At 42.7% G+C, this 13,270-nt stretch overlaps 1 protein-coding gene across 2 annotated transcripts in view; it reads left to right on the forward strand.

Moving 5' to 3' along the window:
* LOC308281259 (uncharacterized protein) overlaps positions 1-11,637 on the forward strand; it is a 32,565-nt gene extending 20,928 nt beyond the window's left edge. For both annotated transcript variants that reach the window (XM_080721395.1, XM_080721396.1), the window contains exons 12-17: positions 755-883; positions 1,729-1,767; positions 2,478-2,615; positions 3,537-3,710; positions 4,978-6,165; positions 9,611-11,637. In XM_080721395.1, coding sequence (XP_080577521.1) covers positions 755-883; positions 1,729-1,767; positions 2,478-2,615; positions 3,537-3,710; positions 4,978-6,165; positions 9,611-10,120 — 2,178 coding nt within the window. In that variant the 3' untranslated portion in view covers positions 10,121-11,637. The remainder of the gene's footprint in view (positions 1-754; positions 884-1,728; positions 1,768-2,477; positions 2,616-3,536; positions 3,711-4,977; positions 6,166-9,610) is intronic.
* The last annotated feature ends 1,633 nt before the right edge of the window (positions 11,638-13,270 follow it).

The following is a 13,270-nucleotide window of genomic DNA, read 5'->3' on the forward strand; positions in this document are numbered from 1 at the left end:
AAAGCCGAACTAGTTAGATTTTTTGTCGGCTAGCGGCGCAATCCGGAGTGCCGATCCCGAACTAGTCCGGCTTTTTTGTCGGCTAGCAATGCTGATTAACACTATACTATCCGTCAGGCTGTGTTGTTGATGCCAGAGCAGATGATTAATACTATACTGTCCGTCAGGCTGTGTTAGGGGTGGGTGATATGGTGATAATTATCGTTGAGACGATACAATGTCTTCACGATATGCCTTTTCAGAGGTATCGTATATTTATCGTGATACAATTGAGGGAGCCTTGTAAGAAATCCTGTTTAATCGTTAATACAGAGATTCATTGTGGAATTCAATTTAAACCTGCATTTTTGTCTAAATCAGTAGCTCTCAAACTTTAAAATGTCAAGGTCTCCACTTAACTCTGACCGTATACAAATGAAACCAAATGGACCCTTATGGTCCATTTGGTTTCATTTGTATACTGTCAGAGTTACATACTTGTAAAGTTCAAATTAGACCTCCCAAAAGTAACCCAGAGAGTCTAGTTTTTGTCAAGTAACTTGAAAAATAACCATAAAAAACAATGTGAAAAAGAATCGTGATAAAATCGTGTATCGTGATACAGCTGGGGAAAATATCGTGATATTGTATTTTTCCATATCGCCCACCCCTAGGCTGTGTTGTTGATGCCAGAGCAGATGATTAACACTATACTGTCCGTCAGGCTGTGTTGTTGATGCCAGAGCAAATGATTTAACACTATACTATCCATCAGGCTGTGTTGTTGATGCCAGAGCAGATGGCAGAGCAGATGGTGCAGCAGCACAGCGTCTCTCCCTTGAAGATCAACGGCTCTGAAGTGGAGATGATCCTCCTGGATGAGGACGTCACTCTGAACACACCGGTACGCTGCAACCCTGTCTCTGTAACGCTCTGGTTCTGCTGCAACCCTGTCTCTGTAACGCTCTGGTTCTGCTGCAACCCTGTCTCTGTAACACTCTGGTTCTGCAACCCTGTCTCTGTAACACTCTGGTTCTGCTGCAACCCTGTTTCTGTAACACTCTGGTTCTGCAACCCTGTCTCTGTAACACACTGGTTCTGCTGCAACCCTGTCTCTGTAACACTCTGGTTCTGCTGCAACCCTGTCTCTGTAACACCCTGGTTCTGCTGCAACCCTGTCTCTGTAAAACTCTGGTTCTGCAACCCTGTCTCTGTAACACTCTGGTTCTGCAACCCTGTCTCTGTAACACTCTGGTTTGCTGCAACCCTGTCTCTGTAACACTCTGGATCTGCTGCAACCCTGTCTCTGTAACGCTCTGGTTCTGCTGCAACCCTGTCTCTGTAACGCTCTGGTTGATCTGCAACCCTGTCTCTGTAACACTCTGGTTCTGCTGCAACCCTGTCTCTGTAACACTCTGGTTCTGCTGCAACCCTGTCTCTGTAACACTCTGGTTCTGCTGCAACCCTCTCTCTGTAACACTCTGGTTCTGCAACCCTGTCTCTGTAACACTCTGGTTCTGCTGCAACCCTCTCTCTGTAACACTCTGGTTCTGATGCAACCCTGTCTCTGTAACACTCTGGTTCTGCTGCAACCCTCTCTCTGTAACACTCTGGTTCTGATGCAACCCTGTCTCTGTAACACTGGTTCTGTTTGTTGGCATTTGTTCATTTCTTGGTGTAGAATGATTTATTTGTTTTTTTTCATCTGTTTTCTTTTTAACTCATGACATTAATCTAAATGTCCCGCAGGTGGCGCTGTACAATCTCATGTTTCCACCAGACACAGGGGTAAGTATTTTTCTCTTTTCCTCCTGAGCTTTTCTATCTTTTACTGTCGTGTCATCTTTACACGTATTGTAAATTGACCCGAGAGTCCATAAATTACAACAGATTGTTTTCAATGCAATGGTGTTGCTTGCCAAAATTAGCAGATCTACAAGCTACCAAATCAAAGCATCGACGTGACTCAGTGACGGCTTGGATTGTAGATCTGTTCTTATTGGGGCTTGGATTGTAGATCTGCTCTTTTTGGGAAGACAATAACAATCACTTGGTAGATAAGAAAAACTTAACAATAGAGGGTATGCGCATGTATGAAGTGAATGACATATCGAGTGGCAAATTGAGTGGCAAAGTGAGTGGCAAAGTGAGTTTAACGCTGTTTAATGCAATTAGATACAACCTTTCTGTTTGGATGTATGGGCTGTCAAGGCCAGAAAGTAGTTTTTGCCACTCAGTAGGCGTTCCCACATAACTTCCGGGTATGATGATGATGTCACGCGCATACCCTCTATAGCATTTACTTAAAACAGCCATTGACCACTTATAGTGACTTGTAATCACACTAAGGCAAATACAAAAATCACCACTATCCTTGCCAAACAAGTAGTCTATTAAATTTGATTAACCCCTACTAATACAAGCTCATGACACACAGTCTGCATGCCCGCAATGGGGACGCTAGAGGTGATTGGTGTGGTTAATGGGATGTTTTGCAGAAGGTGCTCTACAGCTGGAATCGCCTGTTGGTGGTCAGAAATGTTCCTGACGCGCCCAGCGCCCCCTCAGAGGTCCAGAAACTGGTGGAGCGGATCGGAAAGGTCCACAACACCCTGCTACTCAGTCACAACAACATGGTGAGAGAGAGACACCTTGTGGTTGTACGTTGTTAGAGCAGGAATGGGATGATATGAAAATTTCATATCACGATTATTGTGAAATTGTGATTTACGATATTATCACGATAATCAAAATCCATTATCCTGGAGCGGAACATTTGCCAAAAAAGAGAGCTTGTAGATTGGTTATTGTTTTTTTGGCAAAGACAGTTGATATAGTGAAGAAAAGACTGTTTCAAGTACGTATATATATATTTATATATATATTAGGGCTGGGATGCGATTAAAACTTTTAATCTAATTAATTACAGGCTCTGTGATTAATTAATCGCAATTAATCGCATTTTAATCGCACATCAATATTTGACCTGAGAAGCATTTTTTTTCAAGTAAAACACATTTTGTTGTACGAGTGAATCAACAAGTGAGTTTTTTAAATCTAAATTTCGCATCCACTGGGCCAAGCAAAGCGCTCTGATGGGCTACTTCTCGCTTTGCGTTTGTTTTCTCTTCTTGGTTGGTGCATCACTATGATCGGTATGCCCGAAACTGAAGGTTATGTGGTGCAAAAACTAAGTGCGATTAAAATGCGTTAATTTTTTTAATCGCGTTAATTTTCTGTAATTAATTAATCGCAATTAATCAGTTAAAGTCCCAGCCTTAATATATATATATATATATATATATATATATGTATATGTATATATATATATATATATAGAGGCTTTAAATGGTACCGGATATGCAGCTCGGCAAGTAAAAGTTGCATTGATCCCAGTGCATGACGGAGGACGATATCACGATAAATTCAATCTCCTCGCTACGATTGTCGTGAGTGTTTTTTTATCGCGATAAACGATAATATCGCTTCGCGTCCCATCCCTAGTTAGAGCAGGGATGCCAACTGTTGCTCACTCGCTATTCATTCTCTCATTCCAGATCATCTGTGAGATGTTGTCGGCCGCCGCGGTCAAGCGCGCCAAGTTTCACTACCGCATGTCTCCGGTTGTCCTGCAGAGGAATCCCCTGTTCTTCCAGTCCAGGCCTGACTCCAGACTCCCCGGCATCGTGTGGGGGCCCCGCTGGCTGCTTCCCTGGATGGATTCACCCAAAGTAAGCCCGGTTTGGTAGGCATTATTAGGCCACGTCGGACCCCCCATCACTGTGAGGGTTACAGACATAAACTGGTTTGGTTCCCAACTATCAATCATTTAGCCTGGGGAGCCCCTGGAACCTTCTCAAGGAACCCCGGGGAACCCCCTAGACCCCACCTTAACTCATTGGTTGTTTACGGCTGAGGAAACAGAATATTCTTCTATGTCTTTCACTGCCGGCTTCTCCTACCTGTTAAAGTTATATTCAGTGATTGTATTTAATTCAAATAAAAATATAATTGGTACATTTTCCATTCATTCTCCTCACTAGAATGTGTGCTGACCATATAAGGACTTCCACCATGGCCCGTGTTGCAAGCATAGCTAGATTCGGTTTTCAGAGGTGGCCAGCCAGTCCTCGACCAATCTATGGCCGTAGTTATGTTATGATGTTTAGTTATGATGGTCAAAATAAAAGTTTTGAGAACCACAGTCGCTCTAAATTAAGAACGTCTGCTAAATGCCTAGATTGTAAACTACTGAACCCATTAAATGCCACAGTCTTGTAGTAAATCAGTATCATCCGGAAGCTGAAGACGTAGGCCTTCCGATATTCAGTGATTGGGTCTAATGAGTGGGTCTAATGATCAAAACTATAATGGTGTAAAAAAATCTATAAAAAACTAAACATTTCCAAGATGACCCCCGGCCACTTTCATTATCACTGAAAACACCTTTAACGCGGGCACTAATCCAGTTCCCATCGTACGCGATCGGACACTGCTATGCATCGTGTGTTTGCGTATTCCATCAGCTTCTCAAATCCGTTTAAATTTTGAGAATTGATCAATGCGTTCTCCATCTGTAAGCTGTGGTATTTACACAGAAAGCTAATGGGCCGGAATAGAGGACGGACCATCTGCTTCCGGTTTGCGGCTTCAATGTTAATCGGTCCGCTCCATAATGTGTCCGTGTAGAAACCGATCCCGGAGCATTAGTTCCGGCCTATTTTAGTTCGGCTTCGATTAATTAGAATTTTTTTAAATTAAAGCTTATTAAATCTTTGGGTTCCTCGGGCATGGCGGAGAAGCCCTACAAAGGGGTATTTCTTTGGCAGCAGTTGTGTTAAGAGCCAGTTAACTTAAATCAGCAGAAGTTGGTTGATTGCCAATGGTCTAGCCTGGGTACCAGCCCGCTATGCTACAGTAGGTTCTGTGGATTTGTGCATTTTCTTTTTTTGACAAGTACAACGCAACATGTTTTCACATTTGTCCATTGGTTTCCAGGATTCTGGAAGGAGAGACATCAGGACCCCTCTCAAAGTAGGCGGAAGAATTCCATCACCTGACGACGACCAAGACAGCCCCACTGTCGACCAGGTGGACGTGACTCTTCAGGGCCAGGGGAAGTCTCTGTACCTGGAGGAGCTGTGCTACGAGGGCAAGGTGTTCGGCGTCCACTGTAACCTGTGCGACCGCACGGTTAAAGGCGGAGGTCGGCTGTCCACGGACCCACAGCACATGGACAACCATCTGAACAGCAGCAGGCACAGGAAGCTGTCCGTCCGCCACCAAGGATACGTGGTGGCGGATGAGAAGAACCTGACGGGGGCAAGAAACTTCTACTGTCGCCTCTGTAACTGCTCCATCAATCACTTTCAGAGCACGATCTTACATTTGAGTGGCCAGCGACATTTTGGCGCGTGGCAAGAGGTGAACGCGCTGGACGACGACAGCAAGGCAAAGGAGGAGGGCGAGGGGGTCGGCAGCGAGGACGAAGAAGACGCTTCGGGAGAACAAAAGAACAAAGACCGGTGGGACGTTGAGGTCGGAGGGCAGCCTTCCAACGCTGCTCCCGCGCCAGCACGCCGCGACCCGGTAGCGTCCACCTCCGAACAACAAGAGAGGGAAAAAGCCGAATACATAGTCTTGATTACTACTCCTAACGGCAGTCCCGGGTTTTTCTGCAAATTGTGTAGTTGTAGTGTACCCAAGGACAGCGTGGACGCACACGCCAACGGGGAGCCTCACGCCATCAGGTTACAACTGCTAATAAAGAAAGACGACTACGTCATAGAGATAGACCAGAATTTCGAGGAAGTGCGCGATCCCAAAGGAAGGCTGGTCAGTCTTCGCTGCAGACTCTGTGAGATCTACGTGCTGCAGGACATCGGGCAAAACCACGCAGATACGCCCGCGCACAAGCGCTTGTTAGAACTCAAACGTGCCGCCGATGCCAAGCCGGGAGGCGACGATGCCAACGACATCAACAAAAGCAGACCCTTCTACTGCAGGCTCTGCGTTTGCTCCCTCACCGACATCAACTCAATCAACTTTCACATCATGGGCAAGAAGCACGTTAACCAGCTGGCCAAGATCAGAAAGCACGGCAGGAAGCTGGGACAAAGTACTGAGGACAAGACCTGCAACAGTGATGGAGCTGCCACCAGCAGCAAGGAGGAAGCTGCTGGAAAAGTATGTATTAAAACTATTATTATTATTATTACTAGAAAAGAAAATTCCCTTGTTTTTACAACAAGGGTTCATATTTTAGATTGTAATTAGAGAAAAGAAAAAGTGAGTGTTAAAATGTTTTCATTTGCTTTGTTCTATTGTTTTATCGCGTTTACCTTGCTAAAATGTGGGGCATGCGTACGCATGGGGGCATGCGTAAGTGGCTAAATATGTCTTTTTAGACCCAATAAGCCAGCAGTTTCTTTATTGCTATAAGTACAGTAACACTTCTAGCCCCCATAAGTCACATCCAACCATGAAAGGTTGCGTTGTATCTTGGGAATGGGCTTAGCCTATTCTGTGTAAAATGACATATTTAGCCACTTTGTATGCATGTCCTCAACCACTGAAATAAGAATCCCTAAAACAATAGAAAGAAGTAAATGAAACTGTTTTAACACTCATCTTTTATATTATTTAATTACAATCTAAAATATGAACCCTTGTTGTAAAAAAAACTAAAGTTGTCCTTTAAGTGCATTTAAGTGCTTTAAAGGGACTGTTCAGTCAAATAAAGATGATAACAAGGGTATTCCCAGTTTGTCACACAACAGAGTAATGTATTATTAACCAACAGACACAATTTTAATCATGAAAAACATCAATAAGTATGAACATTTTTGTTTCAAAATCTGTCAAATCCAATAGATATTTTTCTGGCCTTTCTGGCCAAGGACTGTAGGGGCGTGGCCTATGTGCAGTATGAAGCCACGCCCATTCACAGAGGTGTCTGCTTTGGTTTTCAGTGATGTAAAAAAAAAAAAAAAAAAAGCACTAAAGTACATTTACTCAAAAATAAAGTAATTAAGTACATTTACTCAAGTATTTTGTACTCAGGTACTTTGTCTTTACTTGAGTATTATTATTATTATTATTATTTTTTTTTTTTTTAAGTAAAAAGCTCACAATGTGTCGGGCTTGCTTGTAGATCTGATTTCAAAATATTTTTATACATTTGAAAACTTGAAATGAGACATACTGCATAATAAGTATTTTTAAAAACGTTTTAGGATACCAATACCTTTTCCAATACCAATACAATTCCTTTCCTCAAATAAATGGAATTGAATCCTGGACGTTTACTTGTAACAGAGTACTTCTAAATTGCAGTAGTGATACTTTTACTCAAGTAAAACATTTGAGTACTTTTTCCACCACTGTCACTGTCACACACACACGTTGTATTGTGATTGGCTACATAGTGTCAGTGGGGCTGCGCCAGAGGGAGGCAGGCATGCACGCGCGCGTACACACACACACACACACACACACTCACACTCACACTCACACTCACACTCACACGACACTGCGCAGCGGCACAGACAGACAGAGACAGAAAGAGAGCGAAAGAGAGAGAGGGAGACAGCGGAGCAGTGGAGCTTGCTAGCAGTTAGAGTTAGCATATGCTTAGCTAGCTAAGCTATGCTTAGCATAGCCTATGCTAACCGAACTCCGCGGATCCGTGGTGGATTAATGCACGCACACGCACGCACATCCGCACACGCGCGTGTGTGTGTGTGTGTGTGTGTGTGTGTGTGTGTGTGCGTGTGCTAGCAAGCTGCTCCACTTTCTCCTGTCTCTCTCTCTCTTTCTGTCTCTGTCTGTACCGACAGTGCTGCTGTGCCGTGTCGTGTGTGTGTGTGTGTGTGTGTGTGTGTGTGTGTGTGTGTGTGTGTGTGTGTGTGTGTGTGTGTGTGTGTGTGTGTGTGTGTGTGTGTGTGTGTGTGTGTAAAAGGACGGAAGAGAGCCACAGAACACAGGCTCATCAGCACAGATTAGTTTAGCAACCCAACCATACAAGCATGAACTGGCGCAGCTGTATCTGATCTGAGGCTGATACAGTAGCCAATTAAAAGTACAGTAGGCTCATTACATATTACAGTATTACCGTGATACGTTATTTACGTACGAGGTTGAAAGCCTGAAAATATGCTATCCCAGACATGATTAAAAAAAGTAAAGTGGTCTTATTCTACAATGCTGTAAGATACAGTTCCAATTGTTTTAACAGGGATTTAGAAACAACTATTCTACATGTACAATATGTATATAAACAAATAGCTTATTTCCCAGAACAGCCCCTTTAAGCATTAGCATTTACAGCTAATGCTATTTTTTTAATTAGCATTAACATTAGCATTTTAGCATTAGCATTTTTAACATTAGCATCAATGTAAGTAATGGTTAGCATTAGCGGTTGATCGTTAGGTTTGTGGGACCACCCAACGAGTTTGAGACCAGTAACTTGTTGGGAACTGCAGTTATGGCTGTTTAAAGCCCAGTCAATAGGAAGACAGAGGGGGCTTATGCAATTACAGATCATTCCTATTGTTCGTCTAAGTACTCACACCAAGTTTTGATACGGTAACATGCTGTAAACTGGAGTTATGATCGTTTGAAGCCCATTCAATAGCAAGACGGAGAGGCCGGGGGCTTAGTAATTAAATATCATTCCTCTTTTCCATTTAAGTACACACACCAGGTTTTGAGACGGTACCATGCTGCAAACTGGAGTTATGGCTGTAGCCAATAGGAAGACAGAAGGGTTAGCAATTACAGCTCGTCCCTATTGGCCATCTAAGTCCAGACACCCATTTGTTATTTTCTTTATTATCCTGCTCTTAAGCCGTGGCGTAATTTTGTAGTCAGAGTCAGACCCGCCACTTCCGGGTGGGGGCAGCAGTTGTATTGTTAATATGCGCAGTGCTGTGTCCCTCGCTATTTTCAATGGATCCGCCCGTGGGAGAACAATTACATGAATAAAATATTCTAGTTTGAAGCATTATGACTCCTTTTAACTCCCAATGGTTCCTTTCTGAAAAATAAGCGTATAGTAAAAAAGATTCACGGGTTCCAAGTTTGTTGTTTTGAATGGTGAAAGATAGGGACTGGAGACGCTCAGCCCCCACGTGTCTCCGCCTACAAAACAACGTCACACTTAAGACCAGGATAGACACAAAGTGACTGAGTGATTGTCTAAAGTGTAATTAAATACGTCTTTTCTGCAACTCTGAAGAACACCTTTTGGACATCAGTTTTTATCGCACTACACGTCAGACTAGTTCTTTTTAATCGGCAAACCAGTAGCGGCAAATAATGGGTTTCGTCGCTGCAACTCCAGTTCCCAACATGTTACTGGTCTCGAAACTCGTGGGTGGCCCCACAGACCTAACGGCTTACCGCTAATGCTAACCTCTACTTCAAATGCTAATGCTAATGTTAAAAAAATGCTAATGCTAAAATGCTAATGTTTCAAATGCGAATGTTAAAAATGTCTATTAAAAATGCTAATGCTAAAACTAATGCTAAAAATGCTAATGCTACACAATGTACTCACTTAGCGAGCTTCAGGGACAACTTAGAATTACATTTTTGCTCAGCCTGACTTGTGGTTTCCTGTTCCTAGGAGTCACCAGCCCACGCCAAAGACAACCCCACAGTGCCGCCTGCTGACAAGGAGGACTCGACCCCTCAACAGTCAACAACGTATGACTATCTGGTGGACGTTTGTTACGACGGCACGGCCATAGACTTCTTCTGCACGCTCTGTGAAACGACACTGTGCAGTAGGGAAGCTACCGATGCAGACTCCCATCACAGAGAGATCCACGAGGATCTGACCAGCCTGGAGCTGCTCCGTGGCAAGAAGAGAGAGATAGGAGACGCACACATTGACCTCTTCAAGGACTACAGACGTTTGGTGGAGGCGGACAGGGATTCTCCTGACCTCTTCTACTGCGTTGTCTGTAAGGTCACCCTCAAAAAGGTGCACTTCTCTAAGTACACAAGCAACAAGGTGTTCCACCACCTGATAGGTAGAGAACATATCGGTTCACTGTGGAAGAACAAGCTGACAGAAGACACTGACACCTCAGGGGTTGACACTAACACCTGTCCGACTGCCCGGGGCAAGTAAACAAAATGGTCGCGCAGGTGAAAGTTGCTACCAGGTTGCCCGACGGGGCAAGTGCGCATTTTGAGTAACATAATGAGAGTTAAGACACTTGAACAGGACTAGAATGCTGCTCCGTCTCTCTGTCTCTCCTCTCAGTCCCTCCCTCCCCACACACACACGTGCCAGTGTCACTGACACACACACAACGCAAACACACAAGCTCTGTTGAAAACCAAGCTCACATTATGATGAAGACAGGATGTGCACCCGGCTGCCTGCAACTCGTTCTAAATCAGTGGGTTTCATTCGCGCAAAAACAACGTGTTGTGAATACGTTTGCAGGATTAATCTTTCTCGAGTGTCTGTCGCTAGCCTCGCATAGCCAGACAATATCATACTGCGTGGATACATATCTCCCTTGTGTTAGCAATGGTAGATAGAGTTTAGCTGCGCTAGGCTAGTCGGTCGCCACCTCTCCTGTTCTGCATGAAGCGAGTCAGAGTCACGCAGCAAATCTAGCCGCGAGTTGCACTGGAGCGAGCCACGAGCCGCTCCGACATGCGACACGTTGTTTTCAGATCGTTATTCACTTTGCGACACAAGCATAAATCATTTGAAGAGAATTACAGTTTGTAAAAAGAAAACAACAGAGCAATAAACACAGCGCAAACATCTAATTTCTGAAAACATATCTCTGCTCCACTTTCATCTACTACATTCTCTTCTCCTTCCACGGGTTGTTTGTTCTTCCAAAGTTAAGTGAGTCAACCTGTGGGTCAAGACCCTCAAGAGGTCCCCAAATGATTTTTTTTTTTGGGGGGGGGGGGGGGTCCCCAGATGACAGTGAAGTCATAATTTAAGGACTTAAGAGATAAGAACTTTTTGATAAAGAAAGAAAAGAAAAAATACAATTACTGCATCAAAAGTAATCAACAAACTAAAAACAAACATTAGCCAAATTATAAAATAATATAAGAAAGAGGCAATTCTTGAAAATAGCTCTCCATTTTTTTATTGGGGACCCATAACATTTTTCTTGGACCCATTTGAATGACCACGTGTGGGTCCCGGGACCCATTACAAGCAATATCGCTTCACGTAGAAGGCAACAAATACGTTAAAATTAACGGTAATACAAATTTTACGATTTTACCATTATGAGGGCAAGTGGCCATGACCTGAGGGCAAGTAGAACATGACCTGTACTTGCCCGACGGGCAAGTGCCTCTGAGACCTTAGTGTCAACCCCTGCACCTCATCTGCTCCTCCCCTCCATGCCGTCGTCACAGACACCACAGTGACGCTAGAGGAGGCGGGAGAGTGAAGACCACCGGAGAAGATGTACAACACCTGCTTATCTACTCTATGTTGTTGGTAAACCTTATGTTCCACTTTTTCTTTGGCGGTAGCTTGATTGTTTAATTTTCTTGACATATTAGATACAAAACAAATTACACAGGGAATTTTATATGTAAGCCATTTACCATGAGAGGGAGTGGGTTGTTGGCTGATTTACCACAGTTTCAGGGTTGTGGCACGAGGCGAAGCCGAGTGCCAAACAACCCTGAAACAGTGGTAAATCAGCCAACGACCCTCGAATGGTAAATTGCTTTTCTACCACTTCTACCATATAAATGAAAGAAAACACAGTTGTAACTTGGAAATGTTACAACTGCAACACAACAGTGGGCGGGGTCCATGAGCCAACTCAAGGTTGTTGAGTGATTTGCCGCTGTTTTAAGCCAATCAGAATCCAGTATCTGAACATGTGACCACAAAAACCGGTAGAAATCTCTTATCACTCCATAAATCAGAAAATATTGTTAACAGGCATAAAAAAAGAAGACAAAAATACATTTACGATATGTTGTTAGGAAAAACAATGATGTAAATCAGGCGATGAATGATATATCAACAAATCCTTCTGTAAAAATCTTCAGGATATAAAAATGAATAAAACTGGATGGTTTTGCGTATGTGAATGCAACCAAAGTGTAGATTTTTTGCCCTGGGTATGCATGAGGAAAAACTTGTTTTGAAAAAACAGCCTTTAAAGATTTGTAACAATCAGACACACCTTGCTATTCAAACCCATTTGTAACTTCAAACTCCATTTTAACCACGATAGATTCATCGAAAACACCCATCCTTGGTTCTGGTGACTCATACTGTCCAACTAATACGTGAGGAGGCTGTGTTTTTTCAATTACTTTTTTTTTAATATATTTTGGGGGAAATTAAAATATAGTGCAATACAAATATTGTTTATGTGAGGGGCAGTGATTGATCCACATCTGTTGTTCTTAGATAAATGTCTGAAAAACACAAACATGAATCCAACATAGACGGATGACAGTGCTGTCAAACAAATCTATGAAATCTATTAAAAAATGTAATCTCTAAAACAATTTTATACAAGATAGTGGGGGTCCGTGCTTCATCTCTCTCTGGCCCGAAGGACGTTGAAGACCCCTGTTCTACACAGTGTTGTTTTTGACAGCAAATTTTGATTTAGTTTTAGTCATAGTCTTTTGAGTCTTTAGTCTGGTTCTACATAATTAAGAGAAAAGAAGAGAAATAAAGTTGTTTGTTCTATTAAGTTGCCATTGCTTTGCCATGTCTTTAATGTCCGCTAGTGGAGTATTTCTGTTTGCCGCAAGCCATAATAAACAGGGTTGAATTCCTAACAGATATGTAATAGTATGCAAAAGCATATTCCACGTTGGTGCATTTATTTTATTTTAGCGTATTCTACAACTCAATTCTTTTATGCTTTTTATACCTAACTTGTGAAATGGGACATTGTGCATAATGAGTGCATTGTACTTTGGTACTTTAAGTACATTTTGATAATAACTTTTGTACTATTACTCATTACATTGATACTTTTACTCACTAAAATGAGTATTTTCCCCATCATTGATAAAGTTACAGTAAATTTATTTTATCTGTTTCTTTTATTGTATTATTTATCATGTAAGAACTTTAGGATGTGTGTAAAGCAAAAGACCTGGGCTTCATAGCACAGTGCAAAATATCATACATAGACTAACATCTTCCAGGAAAATACACAACAGCATGTGTGTTGTCTGAGGATGGCCATCAGTGAGGTAGGAGGGGCTTATTCAGCAGTGTTCATCTGTCATCTGTAACCTTTAGAGGGACAAGGAC

The sequence above is a fragment of the Nannobrachium achirus genome, assembly GCF_963921795.1.
Source record: "Nannobrachium achirus genome assembly, chromosome: 3".
NCBI classification, from domain to species: domain Eukaryota; kingdom Metazoa; phylum Chordata; class Actinopteri; order Myctophiformes; family Myctophidae; genus Nannobrachium; species Nannobrachium achirus.